General features: G+C 41.6%; 1 protein-coding gene across 12 annotated transcripts in view; it reads left to right on the top strand.

The window, feature by feature from the left end:
- Ppp6r3 (protein phosphatase 6 regulatory subunit 3) overlaps positions 1 to 21,002 on the top strand; it is a 120,432-nt gene that overhangs the window by 56,279 nt on the left and 43,151 nt on the right. For all 12 annotated transcript variants that reach the window (XM_029472606.1, XM_029472605.1, XM_029472614.1 and 9 more), the window contains 4 exons: positions 1,533 to 1,670; positions 4,984 to 5,049; positions 7,638 to 7,750; positions 11,681 to 11,794. In XM_029472606.1, coding sequence (XP_029328466.1) covers positions 1,533 to 1,670; positions 4,984 to 5,049; positions 7,638 to 7,750; positions 11,681 to 11,794 — 431 coding nt within the window. The remainder of the gene's footprint in view (positions 1 to 1,532; positions 1,671 to 4,983; positions 5,050 to 7,637; positions 7,751 to 11,680; positions 11,795 to 21,002) is intronic.

Genomic DNA, 21,002 nt, shown 5'->3' with positions numbered 1-21,002 from the left:
TTGGCAGTGTTGAATGGTTTAGCTCTTCGACAATGAAATCGGCCTTGTGGTCTATGCTGAATTGTTCATAGCACCAGCTAAGCTTTATGCCTGTAGGCTCTAGGACCAGTGTTTCTGCCATGAAATGCAGGTATAGTTTGGCCATGTGTAGTTGGCCATTTGTGACTTTTTCCTCCTCTCTCGCCGCCTTTCAAAGACTGCTGTAGGACTCAGCTGTGACTGGCATGGCTGCCACTCCTTGAAGAGGTGTGTCCATTTGACATCGTCTACACAAACAGTATAGTGACTCATTTTGAAGTTACTTGGCAGTTTTAGTTCTAGCTGTTCTTTCTGGCTGTTAACCTTCTTTGTGCAGCTCAGTAGCAGTCCTGTGACTCTCATGGGATGCAGATCTTAGTTTAAATCCCAGGACAGTTTCCTTTTACTTGTAGCAGATACTAACATGTCTGAGCCTAGGATTTCTCATCTAGAACAATGAATCTTCACCTTCCAGGGCTTAGTGAAAATTTGTGGCAAAAACAAAAACCCTATTGGGCTGGAGAGATGGCTCAGTTGTTAAGAGCACTGACTGTTTTTCCAGAGGTCCTGAGTTCAATTCTCAGAAACCACATGGTGGCTCACAACCATCTGTACTGGGATCCAGTACCCTCTTCTGGTGTGTCTGAAGACAGCTACAGTATACTCATATACATAAATAAACAAGTAAATCTTTAAAAAAGAAACAAAAAACTCCACCACTTTGCTAAGCTCTCCTAGGATGTGTGGTGGAGTTTTAATAGATGCTGTTGGCTCACAGACACAAATAAGAAGACATAGGAAGTGGTGCAGGACAGAGCATCATTTCCATTCCAAGTTCTTTCCCACTCAGCACAGCCCCCTCTTCCCAGCCTCCTGTTAGTCATACATGCAGCAGTGCAGCCTAAATCACCTTGTGACCAGGCAGGTTAGCTACTTAGAAACAGCTTTGCTTTGAATCTCCCTTCGTTTTAAAATATTCTGCATTTTAATTTTAAGTCTAATAGGATTGTTTCATAAAGTAGTATCTATATTTTTAAAATATTTGTTTCATTTTATGTATATGGGTGTTTTGCCTACATGTATGTGCACCATGTATATGTCTGGTGCCCACCAAGGCCAGAAAAGGGTTTTGACTCACCCCAAAACTGGAGTCACAGCTGGTTGTGAGCCAACACGTGGATGCTGGGAATTGAATCTGGGTCTTCTAGAAGAGCAGCCCTCCCACCCCAAATTGTATGTTCTTTAGCTGTTTGTAGGTTTGTAGATAGCTGTTGCTAGGGAATGAACAATGAAAATAAACAGAAGGCAAAGGTTCAGTCCGCTTTATTTGTAATGGGGATGCATGTCAATTTTAAGGGTTTTGAATATTGCAGCTGTTAGCCAGATTCCCCGTGTGCTTGCTGATTCGGTACCTGCTTGCTCTTAAGCTGTCTAGCAGGATTTGAGGAATGTTGGTCATTCTAGATTATATGTCTGAAGTTACGCATCTTTCAGTTTGATTTGTTTTCCTCTAGATTGTGGATTTCTTGAAAAAGAAGCGTGATTTTGTGGATCTCATTATAAAGCACATAGGAACTTCTGCTATCATGGATTTATTGCTCAGGCTCTTGACATGTATTGAGCCTCCACAACCCAGGCAAGATGTTCTGAATGTGAGTAGAGATTTAAACTGCTGGGGGTGCTGTTATGTTGGCCACTGGGCTCCTGTGTGCTGGGGGAATTCTACAGAATGAGGGGGCCTGGGGATGAGGCAAGGAGATGGTTGTCCCAACACAAAGATTCAGATTTTAATCTTTGAGACTGGGCTCTCCTCGTGACCCTGAGTGTCTTGAAACTCACTGTATAGACCTGGCTGGTCTCAAACTCAGATAAGTCTCTATGCCTCCCAAGTGCTAGAATTAAAAGCATGTGCAACCACACCATCTGAGATTCAGACTTTATTTTTATTTCTATTCTTAAAGATTTATTTATTTATTTAGTGTATCTGAGATACACTGTATCTGTAGAGGTGGTTGTGAGCCTTCATGTGGTTGTTGGGAATTGAATTTTTAAGACCCCTGCTTGCTCCAGTCCACCCCACTTGCTCCAGTCAACTCCACTCACTCAGTCCCTGTTTGTTCGGATCCAAAGATTTATTATTATACATAAGTACACTGTAGCTGACTTCAGACGCACCAGAAGAGGGCGTCAGATTTCATTATGAGTGATTGTGAGCCACCATGTGGTTGCTGGGATTTGAACTCAGGATCTTTGGAAAAGTAGTCAGTGCTCTTACTCGCTGAGCAATCTCACCAGCCTGAGATTCAGACTTTATAGGACTAGGGCTCAGGATGTATAGATCCCTAGAGCTTTCAGATTCTGTGTTATTTGCCCTTTGCTGGTTGGTTTGTTACATTGACGGTGAGTGAGTTGAGGATTTATCCTAAAGCTGGGTCTAGGTATAAGCAGGACAAGGCTTTCAATGTGTGTGCCTCCTATGGGAGGACAAACAGGAAGAGTGGGGTTGCATGAAAGGGGACTGCTTATAAGTTCAGACAATTTTAGGCTATGTGCAGTTTATGAGTAGATAGATGTCTTAAGTGAAACTGGACTTGAGGGAGGTTTGGATAATCTGAGTATAAGGCTTTCGCTGAGTCCTTACCCTTGCATTCCAGAACCATATCTTAATTGATCCCCAGTCACTTGTGGTTGCACATGCTTATAATGCCAGCACTCTGTAGGTTGAGGCAGGAGGATTTTAAGTTCTAGATAGCTTGGGCAACATAATGACATCCTGTCTCAAAAGAAGGGAAACCTGTATTCATTGAAAAAGAGTTTTCATTGAAAATTGTAGTTTTAAAGACTTAAGGGACCAAACCAAGAAAGAAGGTCTGTGAAAGGAAGATTTGCCGAGGGTTGTCCACTGCAGGGCACACACTGCTAAGATGCCCATCATGCTTTCTTTATTTGATAGGTCAGGGCTAGATCTGTCAAGGTTACATAGGTAACCAGCTGAGTACTGCAAGCTGGTGCCATGGACTTGCTTCTTTTGTGTGTCTTCCTTTGTGTGTAGATCTGGGTCTTTTCTCAAAAGGGGTTCAAAATTTTGGGAAAGACTATTAGAGCAAGAGGGATTGGTGCACAGGGAAGTCTTATCAGTGTGGTTTGCTGTAATAGCACTACTCCTTTGGTTACTTCTGAGTTGAAACTTTTAGAGCCTATTTTTAAAGAGGTATGCTTTTAGGGAGAGCTGTGTGATTAGTAATGGGAGAGTAGGTTAGTGGGAAATTCTTTAAAGTCTTTTCTTTTTTTCTTTTAAGATTTATTTATTTTATGTATATGAGTATTCTGTTTTCATGCACACCAGAAGAGGGAATCAGACTCCATTATAGATGGTTGTGAGCCACCATGGGTTTCTGGGAATTGAACTCAGTACCCGTGGAAGAACAGCCAGTGCTCTTAACTGCTTAGCCATCTCTTCAGCCCCCTTCTTAAAGTCTTTAAGGTCACAAGTACTTGTGAATAGCTATGCAGAGGATAGAAGTTCAAAACTGGTTAGCTCACCTAGACTTTCTCATGGTCAGGATTCATATACTCTAGGGCATTGCTATTAGAGTGTGGCCTCAGGTAAGATTGTGAGAAATTTCATCCCATACCCAGTAATTTCTGGGAGATTTATAAAATTAGATCTTAGGTTTATGAAGATGTTAAATGTATTTTTAAAATAGATCCTAAGGGCTAGTAAGATGGCTCAGTGGGTAATAGCACCCATTGCCAAACCATTTCATTTGAGTTCTATTCACAGAGCCCACAAGATGTAAAGAACCCTCTTCTACAAGACATCCTGTCCTCCACACACATGCTGTGACACACATGTACACACACAGAACAATTAAATGTAATAACACATAGCTGTTGGGCGGCTTCTGATATAAACCTGCCCATTAGTCTTTGCATTGCCCTTTGATATGTTTCCTGTAAAGAGCCAGAGATAGATAGCATCAGGGGTTTGTTCTCTCTGCCTTTATCAAATTGTATTTGCCTTCTTGCCCTCAACCCTATTCTCTCCCACCTTTGGGAGTCAGGTGGTGGCCTTTCTCAGTACTAAACTGCCTTATAGTTTATGGTGTTCTGACCCTTTACGGAGCTGATATTAAGCTTGCTGGTTTGTCCTTTATCATTATTATTTTTTTCACTCTGATCCCTTCTGTGTTTTTGTTCACTGCATCTCATGTAGAGTTACAAAGAGATTATAATGATTGCAGCAGCTTTACCTTTGAGACAGGCAGGTGACTATCATCTGCTTTTAGGTTGTCTCAGTCTGACCCTAGTATTTCCTGTAGAGAATTTGGTTTGGATATCTAACCCGGTCCTCCCATTTTTCCTTCCTTCCTTCCTTCCTTCCTTCCTTCCTTCCTTCCTTCCTTCCTTCCTTCCTTCCTTCCTTCCTTCCACAGGATTTCTCTGTGTATCCCTGCCTGTCCTGGGACTCACTCTAGACCAGGCTGATCTGGACTCAGATCCTGCCTCTGCCAGTGCTGGCATTAAAGGCATGCACTGCTACCTCCCAGCTTAAAAGCTCCTTTTTTTATCTTGGGTTCTTCTAACCCAGAGGCTTGGTACAGGCGTTGTTCTTAGTTCATCTGAAGTTCAGAGCTGACACTCTCCTAAAGCTACTATGAACTTGCTCTCAGTAGTGAAAGTATAGCTATGTAAATGTTGAATATCCAGTAGTCACCATCATTGAGTGTTGTCTGAGTGGGTGGCTATTGGGACTTGGAGTTGTTGGTGAATGTGGTCATTCTTGAAATGATATATTCACTGTATTTTCCTTGGGGGACTTTTTAATTTTCTGTAGTGTTCAAAGTCCAGAGAAACTTGTAAATTCTACTTAAAGTGTGATGGCTATTTCCAGTATGTTATCTTCACTGGGGCTTGAGCAGGAGCCACTCGTTGCTATGATCACTTGTACAATGTGTTTTGCAGTGGCTAAATGAGGAGAGAATTATCCAGAGGCTTGTGGAAATAGTTCACCCATCGCAAGAAGAAGATGTAAGTTCTCTTACACAACTTATTTTTTCATATAAAAACTGTTCATTCGCCACAGAACATACATGCGTATATGTAAAGGGAATCAGAGGGGTTGTGTAGAACAGTATAATTACCTGCTATTCTTGAGTTGTGAGGAGCAGAAGAACACCATCTCCTTCCCAGAGGTGGGTCATGCTAAACCTGCTTTGTGATAAATCTCCGTTCACACCAATTTTTCTTTTATACCCACTTTTATCGTAGATGATGGGGCTACATCTACATCTTGAGAAGTCTGACTAAAACTTAGCAGGCATCACTGAACCTAACAGTGATTTCATAGTCTCACTTCTGACTTTGAGACTCAAACTGGTTCAGCCTGGGTGTGGAGGCTAGAGACAGCCATTGTGACAGTGCATCCTGTCCCATCTGCTCACCTCCTTCCCTGGTTCTCGAGATCAGAGACAGATGTGGCAGTGGGTCTGAAGCTTGAGTTGGCTGCCCCACATTGAACCCTGTCTTGAGGGGTCGGGATTTATATCTCTGAAGTCTATAGCATCACTTCTCAAGAATCACACCAAGATGTATGGGATTATCCAAAGTCAATCATTATGTATAGACATAACAGCTTCCTAATAGGGTCAACCTCATGTCCATGGAGGAGTTGGTTTTAGGGTGATTCAGAGTGTACTCAAGGCCTTAGATCTTCCTCTCATGCTTCTGGATTGCTGGTTAGATTGGAAAATAAGCAGAATGGATTAGCAGGGCAGAGGAAAACAGACTTTTAGCCAGAGGATATTTTTTATTCAAGGGTAGTTTTTCGTAGAGGTTGATTTTACTCTCTGTTTAAATAGTCTGCTTAAAAAGTTTTTAGGGGTCTTTAGCAATGGCACAGCGGCTAAGTGCATTTTCTGCTCTTGCAGAAGACCTGGCTTCAGTTCCCAGCACCTACCTAAAAGGCTGTAACTGTCCCTACCTCAGTTCAAAGGGGTATGACTCTCTTTCGGGTTTTTTAAGCACCAGGCACATACATGGTTCATTCATACATACATACATACATACTTACATACATACATACATACGTATGTACGTACATACAAAGTAAAAATTAATCCTAGGGCTTTTTTTTATATCTAGAAACATTGTTCACCTCTCTAGCATCCTAGAGTTCATGCTCCCTTATGGTAGCTGCTGTTGTTGCCAGAGTTGGTATTCTTCATACATTCCAGGGGTGTATGCTGGGCGCTAAGGGACAACTCTGCTGCAAGAACTCTTGGGCTTATTGAGACTAATTTCTTCCCCTCTGGGTGAAGCTCAGTGGTTCCAGGAGCTCTCAGTTCCTAGGGGCCTGGCCAGTGCTGGTAGTAGAGAGCGATGACATACACAGAGTCCGTAGGGATTGCTTTCCATAAATAGGCTTGTTCTTCACTGTATTCTTGAGCAGACCTTGATTTCTTACAAGGTTTTCTACTTGCCTGTAAAATGTATTAGAAACTATTAAGGAGAGGCTCAGTTGTATAAATTTTTAATTTAATTTTGTGTGTATGGGTGTTTTGCCTGTAGGTTTCATTTCTCTGGAAAGTCAGCCCCAATGCTGCTCGTTTGTTTAGTTTTACATGAAAGCATTCTGGGTTACTGTCCTCTGATTCTCTGCTCCGGTATGCTTGACCTGACATTTTTTTTTTAAATAATGCTTTTAGATTAAAAAAAATATTATATGTGTGGGTGTTTTATCTGCATGTATGTATATACACTACATGCATACCTGGTGGCCCTGGAGGCTTGAAGAAGGTATCCAGTCTCCTGGAGCTAGAGTTACCGATGGTTGTGAACCACCACGAGGGTGCTGGGAATCAGACCTGGGTGTTCGGGGGAGGAGCTGGTGCTCTTAACCACTGAACCATCTCTTCAGCCTACAGCATGGTTTTTGAGAAAGACAAACCACGACTAGCATGGTGATTCCTGCCAGAAATCCCAGCAAGTGGAAAGTTAAAGCAGGAAAGTTGGAGGCCAGCCTGAAGTATATCTTGAATCTTTGTCTCAAAAACAATACCCCCCACAGAAAGAGGGGGGGTGTTAATTATCATTTTAAAAAAGTGTTAGGTTACTGATTCTAGTGTGGATTCCCATTGTGTATCATCTCTCCAGACTGTGTTGTTCAGAAATGTTACCGTTTCCCACAGGACATGAATGCTGAGGCTTCCCAGAAAGGTAGATGGACACTCCACCTTCTATCTTCCACAGAGCTGTGTTAGTTTTCATTTGTTTGTTTTAATTTTTGAGCTAGTGTGTGTATTTGTCTGTGCTAATAAAGGTGTGTGTGGGAGGATACCATTTTCCCCCCAAGAATTTAGTCAGAGACATATGCCCATGTCAGGCCTTTGCTCACATGTCTCTACAGATGGTAATCTACACTGCAGTTGTGGAAGAGAGAAGCTCACTCGCCTGGCAGTCAATGCTTTTGTCTTTTCCTTTGGGGCTTCACTTGTTTATTGAAGCTTATAGACAGTTTTAACTTGTGTTACCTCTCAAGCAATTTCTCCCTTCACTTTTTAAGTATAAAGTTAACTTATAACAAGTTCTATAGCTAAAATTGTACCTTTTTCCTTTAGCGGCATTCAAATGCCTCACAATCACTTTGTGAAATTGTTCGCCTGAGCAGAGACCAGATGTTACAAGTTCAGAACAGTACAGAGCCAGACCCCCTGCTTGCCACTCTAGAAAAGTATGTTTACCACTTGGTTCTCACTTTCCTCACTGATGCTGTGTGATGTGTTACCTTATGAGTGACTGGTAAGTGACATGCTCCTTTGAGGGCACCGTGTCATGAAAACCATATGCAAAGCAGGAAAGCCTGCTTTTCTTTTTCCACTGTTTGTGACCCAGTAGAGACCGAAGAGCAAGAAGGGGATCCCGTGGCATGTATCATGGACTTTGGACTTCTCAGTGCCGCAGAGCTGTTTTACAGAGCCATCCTGACATGAAACAGTCATATCATGACTTGGAGGACTTCTTGTTTTTTTAAATAGAGTCTTCTGTATGTATGCATTTGACCCATTTATGTCATTGCTTTCTTCTGACTATCTTCGAGGGCCATTGTGTCTTTGCAGCTGAAACAGGCTGCTTGAACACTTACCTTGTTTTAAGCTCGTGTTGAAGAGAAGGTCCTTTGGGGATGGGCTGCTGTTTTGATTTCCAGGATTCTCACGTTTTTGGAAAGGATGTTGTTAGTTGACTTATGTGCACACTGTTTAAGTAGTGTTATAGGAAAGCAGGAGAAGTAACTGAAAAGAGTGCACATTAGATGGATGGGGGTCTCCTTTGCTCTACTGCTCTTGGCTTGTCTCTCATGTTGTTATGTGTCCCTTCATAGTCCTCCAATGGAAAGAGGCTTTCTCTGTATCTTTTGCCAAAGTGTAAGTCGGGAGGGCGCATCTTGCTGTAGCTGTCTTGTGAAAAAGGTGCATTCACGGTGCCATCCTGTAGGTTTTGGTGTTAATGTCTCGTTTTATATATGTAGTCCTTTCAAACATATAAGACCTTCCACATCCAGATACTTACATGAGCTGAACTGTGCAAAATTATAATTTAAAAATTCTCAGTGTTTGGCTTGGTGTGGTGGCACGTGCCTTGGAGGCACAGGCAGGGCAATCTTTTTCTTTAGCGATCTGGGACAGCCCAGGCTACATAGTACAACCTTATCTCAAATAAAGAAAATCAAAAACTGGTCCTTTTTTTTTTTTTTTTTTTTTTTTTGTTTTTCAGCAATTTTATTTGTTTTTCTAAGCTACTGTCTAATAGAAACATAGCAAAAAGAACATCATATAATTTTAATGATTTTAAAATATGGAGTCTTGAAATCTGGCATTTATAGTTAGAATATGTCAAAGTCAGTGAGCTATATTCTGTTAGTGGTGGTCTCATGTAGTGAGTGGTTGGTACAGAGTCAACCTATCTACCTGGTCAGCGATGAGCTCTGAGTTCTACAGGGCCACCAGGGCCCACATATATGCTTGCTTCTAACTTTTAAGCTCTGACTTTAGTCCTTTTTAAGTCAAGATAACTATATAGTCATGATTTCTATCAATAAATGTTATAGAGTGAGTTTCTTCAGATACATGGACCAGGTGAGCCAGTGGCCTGTGGTATCACTGTGTCCTTCTTCCCCCCCCCCCCCCCCCCCCCCCCCCGAGACAGGGTTTCTCTGTATATATAGCCCTGGCTGTCCTGGAACTCACTTTGTAGACCAGGCTGGCCCTGAACTCAAAAATCCGCCTGCCTCTGCATCCCAAGTGCTGGGATTAAAGGCGTGTGCCACCACACCCAGCTATCACTGTATCTTTCTAAAAGCCAATGTACATTCCCTCTCCCTCACCCTTGCCCTCACACTCTCCTTTCTTCCCTTCCCCTCTTTAAGGAATGAAGGATTTAGTTTGGATCTCAGTTTGAAAGTATAGTCTATTCTGGCAGCCTGAGGTATGTAGCATGAGGAGTTTGAGGTTCATATTGCATACAGTTGGGAAGCAGAGGGAGATGAATGCTTTTCCCTGCCCTCCAAATATCTTTTATTTTTGACAGTTTTGTACTGCCAGTTCTTTTACTTATGGTTTATGGACTGAGAAAATACAGTAATAGAAGGTTGCCATGAGCTTAGAAAACCTCTATTAAACATACTCCCCAGTCTACATATTTGATTAATATATTTAATAACAGTATATCAAAGTATGTTGCCAGTGCTCTATTACTGGGAAGAGACACTGACCATGGCAATTCTTAGAAGAGAAAATATTTAATTGGGGCTTGTGTACAGTTTCACAGTCTGTTCTCTTCATGATAGGGAACATGGCGGCATCCGGGCAAAGAGTTCTGCATGTAGATCCACAGGCAGCAGGAGGAAAGAGTGAGCCTCTGGGCCTGGCTTGTGCTTTTGAAACCCCAAAGCCCACCCCCTGTGACATATATCCTCTAACAAGTCCACACCTACTAATCCTTTCAAATAGTGCCAATTCCTGTGAGCCTATAGGGTTATTTTTATTCAAACCACCATGTTGTCTCTATTTAACGATCAAGCAGTTCAGTTACTATCGAATATTCATATCAGAGTGTCAGTCTTTTGGTGAGACATACAAAAAAAATTACCAGAATTTGAGTGTTGAATGGCCCATGTGCATGTGTGTCAGGAGTGAAAAGTATAGAAGGGTGGGTTTAAGTGGCTGAAGTTGAAGAATCTTTGAGAGTAGTGCTACTAAAAGAGAAATCTTGAGTTGATGGACATGGAGTTTAGGAGGAAGTTTGTGCCTAAGTTAAACGCATTCTAGCAAGTTTGAAACTGAAAATTTCCTTAAAATACTTCTCTTTAGACTGTTCTATGTATCTCAATTATAGATAATAATGAATTCAGAATTTTTGTTATTTTGAGTCAGTTTTTTAGATGTGTCTTTCTATGACCACCCTAGAAAAACCAAAACTCAGAGATGTGGCTGAGTAATCTAGATGGTGTCACACATGGTGACTTTCACTGATACTTGGGTGACATTACCCATGTTTTAAAATGGGATCAGGACCATGTCAGAAAGCACCTCCTAATCTAGAGGCCAAAAGGCGTCCCTCATCTTGTGTGGCAAATTCCATCCTCTGACCCTTGGTGCTGGTCTCTTCTGGGTGATGGATAAGATACTGGATGTGACACCAGTACTGTGTTGTTAAATCCTAAGTTTTCATTGGTTATTACATTGTTTTGGCTATAAGAATGCTCCTGACGTGACAGAATTCCAGGTTAATATAGCCATGAGATGGTTGGGGCTTGTTTGCCATTGCCTTTGAGTAGCTGTGAGTGGTTTTGAAAGCATGACTTTACTGTGGTGAGTGAGTACCCTGCAGTATCTGTGCATGACAGGGACAAGAAAGAATCAGTGCTGTTTAGCTGGAAGTCCACCATGGAAGAACACAGTTGCCAGAAGCACAGCTCTAAATCTCTAATCCAGAAGTTTTCAACCGTTTGGGCCAAAAATCCTTTGTGGGGGTCAAATGACCCTTTTATAGAGATTGCATAGCAGATATTCATTATGATTCATAATCATAGCAAAATTACAGTTATGAAGTAGCAGTGAACATGATGTTATGGTTCAGGGTCACGACAACATGAGGAACTGTATTCTAGGGTCCCAGCATTAGGAAGGCTATACTGACTTACCACTTGAGAGTGACAGAGTAAAAGTCTGGATAATGGTCTTTTTGACTTGTTTTGGATCTTTGGTAATCAGACAGCAGCCATACTGTGTGGAAAAGCGTGAGTGGGTTCTAATTTGTTGTTTGGAAAGATTTTCCTTTTGTGAAAGTGGCAAGTTCTAGGTCTTTAATGTACATCGTTGTCAGCAGTCACCACGGCCACCACCGTGCTTTGAGTAGGAGATCACACCTAACCTTGAAATATTTGTTGCTTTTCAACAAGATTGACAAAGGCAAACACTCCCCTCCCCCATCCTGTTAAAAGTGATGAACTTCATACATAAGAAGAATCGCTGTATTAATTAAAGTAGAAAGCAGACATGCCCATGTGTGGATGAATGCTCATAGGAATTGGGTTGGATCTTTTTAGTTGTTACTGTTAAATGACATTGCAGTCAGTGCCTGACTGTTGTTTTGTTTTCCCCAGGCAAGAAATTATTGAGCAGCTTCTGTCAAATATTTTTCACAAGGAGAAGAATGAATCGGCCATAGTCAGTGCGATTCAGATTTTGCTGACTTTACTTGAGACTCGACGGCCAACGTAAGCTTTCCATTTATCTCACTAAATGACCCATCTTGTTTTACTTTTAGATGTTTTAAAAGCTACTCGTTAAAATCTTAACAGGTGAGCTATAGTAGCATGCCTTTGAAGATCGGGCGCTGCTGAATTTTGCTGTTGTAGAGATAATAATTTCATTTATGTGAGCACCATGGTTTGATCAACAGGTTATTGGCAGCACTTTATACTTGCTGTTGTTAGTGGACAACTATCTGACTGTGTGCTTATGAAGATGGAGAAGGGGTATCCCAGTTGACAAGTGTTGATATCTCTCACAGTCATGCACTGACTGCAGTGCCGTTTATCTCCAGATTCCCTTCTTGAGACTAACTTCTGTTGTTTTATGGGTCTCACTATGAGGGTATTGCATTTCCGAAGCTGGAGGAACAGGAGGCCGACCTGAGGCCTTAAGGACATTCTTTCTGTTTCATAATCATAGTACAGTATGTTTTTTAGTAAGCCACTGGATTTTATATGTTGTCTTTTACAGTTTGTATCCAGTGTAGGAATGTTGTAGAGATTTTGTTGTTTTGCCTGGATCCTTTCAGTGAGGCAAGTGACATGGAGAACTGAGTGGCATCCCCGGCGGGCAACTGAAGTCTTCAGCTGGCCAAGGCTTCTCTTTTCCCTCTCAGTGATGAAATGTAGGTTTCTGAGGTGATAGTGAAGGCAGCAGATGTAAGGGGAAAAACCCCACAGCACCGTTTTAAAGGCGTGATCCATGGTGGCAGTAAAGGAGAAGCACACAAAGCTGTTGGTGGATGGAGGGAGGAGCTCGTGCTTTTGAACATTGAGTAAGATGGAACCTTTAAAGTGTAATTAGATCTTGGATTCTTACCTTATCCTGGTGAGATTTCTGAGTCCCAGGGAAAGGGTCTCAGAAGTATCTGGCTAAGAAGAAAGTGTTACTTGTGAAGAGTAGCAGATTGCCAGGCAGTTCATTTGTAAAGGCAGAGTCTGAGATAAGAGGCTTATGGGGTGTAAGGGGAGAGGAAGAATTGTGGCCCCCCTTGTGCTGTCCTGTCACCAGGGCCAAAGAAGTACAAGTGAAGACTCATGGTGGGAAACTTGCTGCTGTGTTACAGCTGAGAAAGGTAGCGCTGTGAGTTCATATGCCAAAGCCTGCAATAGGTTTCAGGTGGTTTTAACAGAGCTCAAAAAATAAGGTGTGAACGAACACTATAGCTCCTGACCTGTGCATCTTAGGAACAGCTGCCCCATGTTTCCCTCCTGTGAATGACACAGTAATTCAGTCACGTTTTCGTTTTGATTTTTCAAGATTTTTGGTGTGTGTATGTAAATACCTGTAGGTACTTATGACGACCAGAGATGTTAGATCCCTGCGAGCTGGAGTTACATGTTAGTTCACAAGACATGGATGCTGTAATCTGAACTCCTGTCCTTGACTAAGCATTAAGCACTCCTAACTGTTGAGCCATTTCTTTAAGCCTTGTTTTTTTTGTGTGTGTACGGGTGTTTTGCCTGCATTCATGTCTGTGTACCATGTTGATGCAGTGCCTGAGGAGGCTGTCAGAGAGCCAGGAACTGTAGTTACAGATGACTGTGAACTGTCGTGCAGTGAGCTAGGAATCAGACCCAGACTCTCTGAAAGAGCAAACCAATGCTCTTAACTGCCGAGCCATCTCTCCAGCCTCCATTTTTGTTTTTTAAATTATGTGTGCAAGTGTGTGTGAATGCAGTGCCTACAGAGGCCAGTTGGGAGTGTTGAATTGCATAGAGCTTAGGTTACAGGAGGCTGTGAGCTGCTCATCATGGGTGCTTGGAGCAGTACACCCTCTTAACTGCTAAGCCTCTCTTTAGCCCTGAGTCAGGCTTATATGTATTAGAATAGCAGCAGGTTACATAATTTTCAAAGCACCTGAGAGGGTAAAGAGAGCAAGAAACCCTGAGTACTACAGACCTCAAACGGTATTTTGTACATGCCTATAAGCCTTTCAGGAGAGAAGTACCAATGCAAGCAAGGTAGGATAGGCACCTCCCACTGTGGTTGCAGGCCTTTGCAGTGGAGCACCTTCTCTGTCCTTTCCCCTAAACAAAATCCTAAGTTTCCCATGTAAAAGAAGCTACCCCTTAAACACTATGGATACAGTGAAGAACATTGTATCAAGAGGAATTGACCAGGAAAAAAGTTCTTCTGTTCAGTGGGAAAGACAGGAACACTTGAGATAACTGGTGTTTTGTTTTGTTTTGTTTTGTTTTTTTCTACCATGATGTAGGGGAAGGATCACCAAGAAAGCCCTACTCTTAGGGGTAGGAATGCTAAGGCCAAGGCATTTCTCTTCATCCTGTCCCTTTCCCAAATGTCCAGGTGCCAGTTAACAAGTAACAGTAGAATGCTGCCAGAAGGACAGCAAGGCCGGTGTGTGGAAGGAGCAGGCTTACAGGGAAGGTCTAAGTGATGGGCATAGCAGATAGAAAAGTTTAGCATGCAAGCCTCAATCATACATTGAAAGTAACTAAAGACTGGAGTGCTGATTCAGCTGTTGACCAGATTGAGTCAAGCTCAACATTAAGGGCTGGGGAAAAAGACATACATCTACTACTCCATAAATCCTACTCCCACACAAGATGAATTTATCCACCAAGAAATGTGAGGAAAAGAGCCCCAACAAACTTAGAAGAGAAAGGACAGTAACAAGAGGGAACTCCCAAAACTTTACCACTGTCAGAAAAAGAAAATTTATTATAATACAATTATCATCTTGGAACGGTGGAAAAGTGGACAGTATATAAACAGAGAGCCTCAGTAAAGGAATGGGAGACTGTATGAAGATGGAAGAGATGAAAACAGAAATGAAGAGCCCTTAGCAATTACCATAGACACCAACATTTGAGAGAACCCGCATAGGAAACCAGAAATGACCGATGATGAAATGGGAATAGTTAAACATAAACATTGCCTGCTTGCTGAGAACCCAGCAATAACTGACAGGGCACCAAGAACAACAAATCTGCGTGCCTAAATTTCTGACCCTGTTTTCCAATAAAATGATCCAAAGCTCCCTTGAAATTAGGGCTGGTCCAGTCAACAGACAGCAACTGAAAGTCCCAAAAAGTAAGGAGGCACTGAGAAAGTAGTCAAGGGAAGGAGGTCTGAAGGAGGGAGGTATGAAGTTAGGGTTTCTATTGCTGCAACAAAAGCAGGTTGGGGAGGAAAGGGTTTATTCTGCTTCTCCTGGCTTGCTCAGCTTGTTTTCTTATAGAACTCAAGACCACCAGCTCAGGCATGGAACCACTCAAATTGGATGAGCCCTCCCCCATTATTACTAATTGACAAAATGCATTACAACTGGATCACATGGAGGATTTTTCTTAAGTAAGGTTCCCTCCTTTCAGATAACTCTAGTTTGTGTGTCAAGTTGTGTGTTAAGAGTAGCCAACACAAATGATCCCTGGTCAACTTGACACACAGATGCATCACTATTAAGCCATATCTTCCCTTTCTTATCATCCTGAGGTCTTACACTAAAAACATAAGATAGCTTTAAAAGTCCCACAGTCTTTACAAATTCAAAATGTGGTCTCTTGCCAGGCGTGGTGGCACTTACCTTTAATCCCAGTGCTTGGGAGGCAGAGGCAGGAGAATCTTGGTTACACAGAGAAACCCTGTCTCGAAAAACAAAAAATAACAACAACAACAAAATCAGTCTCTTAAAATATCCCAGCTCTCTAAAAACCTAAAATCTTTTTTAAAAATCCGAAGCCCTTCAGCTGTGGGCTCCTGTAAAAAATCAAAATTAAATGTTGTCTTCATGAGGTAAGAATCAGGGCATAGTCACAATTTGAACCAAGCAAAACCAAACTCCAACAATATAAATAAGCAAATGTCAATTATCTGATATTCATTCACAATCTTATGACTCCTCCAAAGGGTTTCTCTGGTTCTGCCCTCTGCGACACAAACAGCTTGTCTTCTAGACTCCAGCTGGCTCCACTCCACTGCTGCTGCTCTTCTTGGTGGTCATCCCATGGTACTGGCATCTCCAAAACTTCTGGGGTCCCTTGCTGTAACTGGGCTGCACTTTCACCAATAGCTTCTTTATGGTGCCAAGCCTCAAGTTCTGAAATTAAAAACCCCTTCCATCCTGGGTCTTCAACATGCCACCAAGTCTGCACCTTCATCAGTGGCCTCTCCTGGCCTTTCAAAGTTCAAGCCTCACCTGTTCTCCATGACCTCTTGCCTACAAAACCATTATCATCTGGGTAACTCTTACACATTACAAAGCCCCAGAAACATAACTTATATGTATTCTCAGGAAACACTTCCCAGAAGATTTCACCTCAGAGATGCATTCAATCACTGTTAATTTCTTAGCATCAAGTGTCCCGGTATATAAAGGTTTCCCTCCTTTTGTTAGTCACGGCTGACTCTTCAGATCCAGCTAGAATGAGAGAGTCTTAGATTTATAATGGCAAGCAACTTTGATAAGAGCCTTTAAACTGCCCTGTGAGACGTTCACGTTCCAAAGTCTTAAAACAATCATCTTCAAAACATGACCAAGTTCCCCACTCCTGGTACCAACTTGTCTTAGCTAGGGTTTCTTGCTGCAACAAAACATTATGACCAAAAAGCAAATTGGGGTGGTGCACAAACATAGGGTTTATTCAGGGTCTACTTCAGGCATCTCCTATAGTTGTCCCTTGACTTCAGCACACACACACCCTACAGGGAGCTGTGGTTGAGCTCCTATTGGTATCTTCCTCCCTGTGTGTGAAGAAGGAATGAAAAGAAACTAGTACTGTATTTTATAGACATTAAAAGAACATAGGAATGCCACAAACAGCTCACTAAACATATTCAAAAGTTGAAGGAAGTAATTTAAATTTCCTAATGGGAAAACCCTGCAGATTACTTAAGAATTAGATAGTTCCATTTTATAGCCATTGAGGAACCAAGTTCATGTTAAACCCCTCAACAAAGAGTACATCTTGCCTATAAAGTGCAGCAGATGCATTCTAAGTAAACATGTATCAATAGACAGAGGAATACATTGCAAAGCCCTGTTAAAAAGCCAGCATTATCTTGAAACTAACTTAAGTAGATGAGAATAACAAGATACACAGGAACTATTCCATCTATGGAAACTCCTTAAAAAAATAGCAGACCAAATAAATACATCAGTTAGACCTCGAGGTGACTCAGTGAGTGTCCTTTAACCCCAGTTTTAGGGTACACAGAGACAAGAGGCTCACTTGGGCTTCTTGCTGGTTCCCAGCATAGTTCAAGGTCCAAGGTTCGGTGAGAGACCCTGTCCCAAGGAAATGTGAAGAGTGATAAAGACACCAGACATCCTCTGTTCTCTATGAATGTGCTTGTACATGCCCCTAAAGCAAAATACGTAGCAATCAAATAATGTATACTAAAAGTATGACATGACTACAAGGCTCATGGTGTCTCACAAGTCATCATATAAACAGAGAAAGCCTTCCTATCTTCCTATCTGGTCTTTTACACCAGCAAACTTTTTGCAAGGATTATAGCCAGTATAGTAAGGCAGAAGAGGAAAATGGTATCTGTATACAAAGGATAATACAAAGGTGCCTGACCATAGATCACACAGGATTGCATTTGAGCAAATCTTAAATAATCTGCCAAGTACTGGGCATAGCCAGTCACAGTTATGTAGAGAGATGCTGCTGCTGCTGCTGTTGCTGTTTTTGTTATAATACAAAACAAAACTTGTTTTAACTAATAAATAGAGTAAGAGTCCAGGATACAAAGCCAATACAATACTCAAAATTGAATTGCATTTATATGTATTCACAATGAGCAACTGGAATTTGAAATTAAAATGTATTCTTTATAGAAAAGGAATTATTTATGTATAAATATTAACAAAATGTAAGGTTTATTGACCTTGATCAATGTAAATACTTTAGTATATTCAGTGTTCCCCAAACTGACTTGTATTTGTAGGGCAATACCATCAGTATCTAAACAAAAGCTATAATCTAATCCCAGACTTTGTGGAAACCCCAAAGCGAAGACAGTAGCTAAAACAATCACATGAAAGAAATGAAGGGAAACAGCTCATACTGTGATTTCAGGACTTGCTACAAAGCCACAGCCAACAGGACAGTGGGAAACTAGTAGGTGCCTAGATCCCTGGAACAAAGGTGTACACACACCAGGTTCTCTAAGGATGTGGAAGCTGTGCACATGGAAAGGGTAAAGTTTCTGAAAGTGCTATATGGGGCAGTGTATTTGACCTTATTCTACCAAGAAGTTTTGACTCATATATTGCAGAAGAACTTACTCAAAATGTATCATAGAAGTAGACATTAAAGCCGGGCGTGGTGGCGCACGCCTTTAATCCCAGCACTCGGGAGGCAGAGGCAGGCGGATTTCTGAGTTCCAGGACAGCCAGGGCTACACAGAGAAACCCTGTCTCGAAACAAAATAAAACAAAACAAAGAAGTAGACATTAATCTTAAAACCATGGAAGTTCCAAAAGAAAACATTTGACTTGGACAGTTTCTAGACATGTCACCAAATCATAGTCCTTGTGTTCTAGTTTGAATTCTGTTGCTGTAACAAGTTCCATGACCAGACAACTTGGGGGAAGAAACAGTTTATTTCATTTTTCAGGTTATAGTTTTATTATTGAGAAATGCCAAGGCAGGAGCTCAGGCTGGAGCTTGAAGCAGAAACTCCAGGGAAATTCTGCTTACTGAGTTGCTTCCAGACTCATTTTCAGCTAACTTTCTACTAAAGTCTAGGTCCATTAGCCCAAGAATGTTAATGTCCTGCAGAGGTTTAAACCGTTTGCAGGTAACAATCAAGAAAATGCAGGGACATATGCCTATAAGCCAGTTGGACAGGGCTGGTTCTTCAGTTAAGGTTTGGTTCCTTCTTCCCTGGTGACAACTGTGATTAGCCATCATAATTCACTGCTTGTCAACCTGACCTTTCTTTGTCCCTCAAGAGCTCGTGTTAATATGAGTATCACAATATAAAAACACAGTCCAACTTTTAGAAGCTCCTTTAAAACCCCAAATAAATTACATGTTTTTCTTATTCTATTCTTACTCTATTCTATTTTTTATTCTCTTTTTTTCTTTATTCTTAAGGAGAGACCCAGAATATAGTCATGAGCAGAACACAGCAAAACTCAAATCCAGTAGTGGAAACAGTTCAGTGTCCAATTCTGGGATTCACTCATGGTTATCCCTGCTGCTGCTTCTCTGCTATTTGTAGCACACACAGTTTGTTTGATAGGATAAAACAGCTCCAGAGACTTAATGACTGTCCACTGTCCTTAGTGGATGGCCCATAGTACTGGTGTTTTCAAGGTCTCTATCTAACCCTTTTCATTGTAACAAGCCTCAGCTGTTCTCCATGACCCATTCATGTCTCCAAAACCAATACAACATGGGAGAATGTCTAGGGTGATTTTTGCTGTGATGAAGCACCATGACCAAAAGCAGTGGAGGGAAGAAAAGGTTTACTTAGCTCATATATCCTAAATCATAGTCCATTTGAAGGGTCTCAGACTGACCCAGAACCTGAGGCAGGAGCTGATGCAGAGGCCGCAGAAGAGTGCTGCTTACAGGCTTGCTCCTCACACCACCCAGCACCACCCGGAGGGCTGGGCTCTCCTCCACTGAGCACTAATCCACAGTGGGTTACAGACTTGTGCCAGTGTACCTGTTTCAGTAGTGCTGGGGATTGAACCCAGGGCTTTTTCCATGCTAGGCAGACACTACTTACCAAGTCATAAAAATATGTCCCACTACTACAGATTTTTGAAAGTCCCACGTTTGTTTTCTGTGTCTGAAAACAAAGCCAAAATTTGGTGACTTACAGTCAGGTTTCTTGAACTTTTGCGACTCATACTCCATTTTGACCACAAAGACATTTTTGCTCAGTACTTCATAAGTATATAAATAGATAAGCAAATCAAACATTTATTAATGATAAGACTTACGTTTCTTTTAAAACAATCTTTTTTTTTTAACAATCTTTACTGTACATGCAAATTTACCTTTAAAGGTGGAAGCAGATTTTCATACTGCGGTGGATATGCTTGTTCACTTTACGTAAATCATGGCCGAGTCTTTAACATTGCAGGCTGTAGAGCGTGTTCAACTTTGTAATCACCAGTGCTGAGAAGGCCACTTTAACTATGGGGTGCAACGTGGCAGGAGTATAGTTAGGACCATATTGAAAATTTTTTCTCTAATCCACATAAGTGTTTTAATGGTTGATTGTTTCTTTGTATTTAATGAACCTTGTCAGTGACTCCAGTAGCAATGTTAAGCTCAAACAATTCAATCTGATGGTTTACTAATTTGATGCTTTCATGTTGAGATTGTTATAATTCAACTTTGTCTAGGAGCACACAACTGTGCAGTAAAACAGTGGAGCAGCCGTAGTCTCAAATTGAGGCAAGATGTTTCAGTGGTCTTTATTATGTGGTGTGCTGGCATGTGTAATGCATATAGTGTTCAGGACCCAGATGGCAGGGAAGTCAAATGACACAACACAGTGAGACCTGTAAGAAACACCTCAGATTCATAATACGTTTGATTTTGAATTAGTTTTTCCTGTTGTGTATATTCAGAAGTCTTTTATTACTTCCAAATGTTTTTTGATCCCTTCTCCCCTCCCTAGTCCGTTACATTATTCTATATTGGGTTGCAAGTTCAGGAGCTGGGTATGAGAGCAACAGTTCTAAATGCCAAACTTTGAAGATTTCTCTCAGGCATTGGTGCTACTACAGTCCCAAAGAAGCACAGAAATGATGGTTCCCTGTCTCTTCAGTTTCTCTTGACTTTTGATAACTCCATAGCCTGTGGCCACTGTTCCATTTGTTCTCATCTTGCCCTCTGTGTGTGTCTTTCCCATCTATTTTCTAGGGACCCTTGTGATGGGACTGTGGCCCACCTCACAATCCAGGTTAATTTTTCATTTCAGAGAACTTAGTTTTGCCTTTAGGGGTCTTTTCTCCAAACCAAGTGGCAGCCACTTGGCTGTGAGGATTAAGGTAACATTTGTCTGGAGGTGCTAACATTTGGCCAGAGGTATTGCCCTTCCCTTTTATTCAGGAATTATGTCTCTGACTGCAGCTTTCAGAGCATGGTGTCACCCACAAGTGATGTGTTTTCAGCAGCCACTACCAGCAGTATGCACTTGTTTCTAGGTGTCCCAGGTCGCATGTAGCCCTTG

Source organism: Mus caroli, chromosome 19 (assembly GCF_900094665.2).
Source record: "Mus caroli chromosome 19, CAROLI_EIJ_v1.1, whole genome shotgun sequence".
NCBI classification, from domain to species: domain Eukaryota; kingdom Metazoa; phylum Chordata; class Mammalia; order Rodentia; family Muridae; genus Mus; species Mus caroli.
This window is presented reverse-complemented; position numbering and strand designations above follow the sequence as displayed.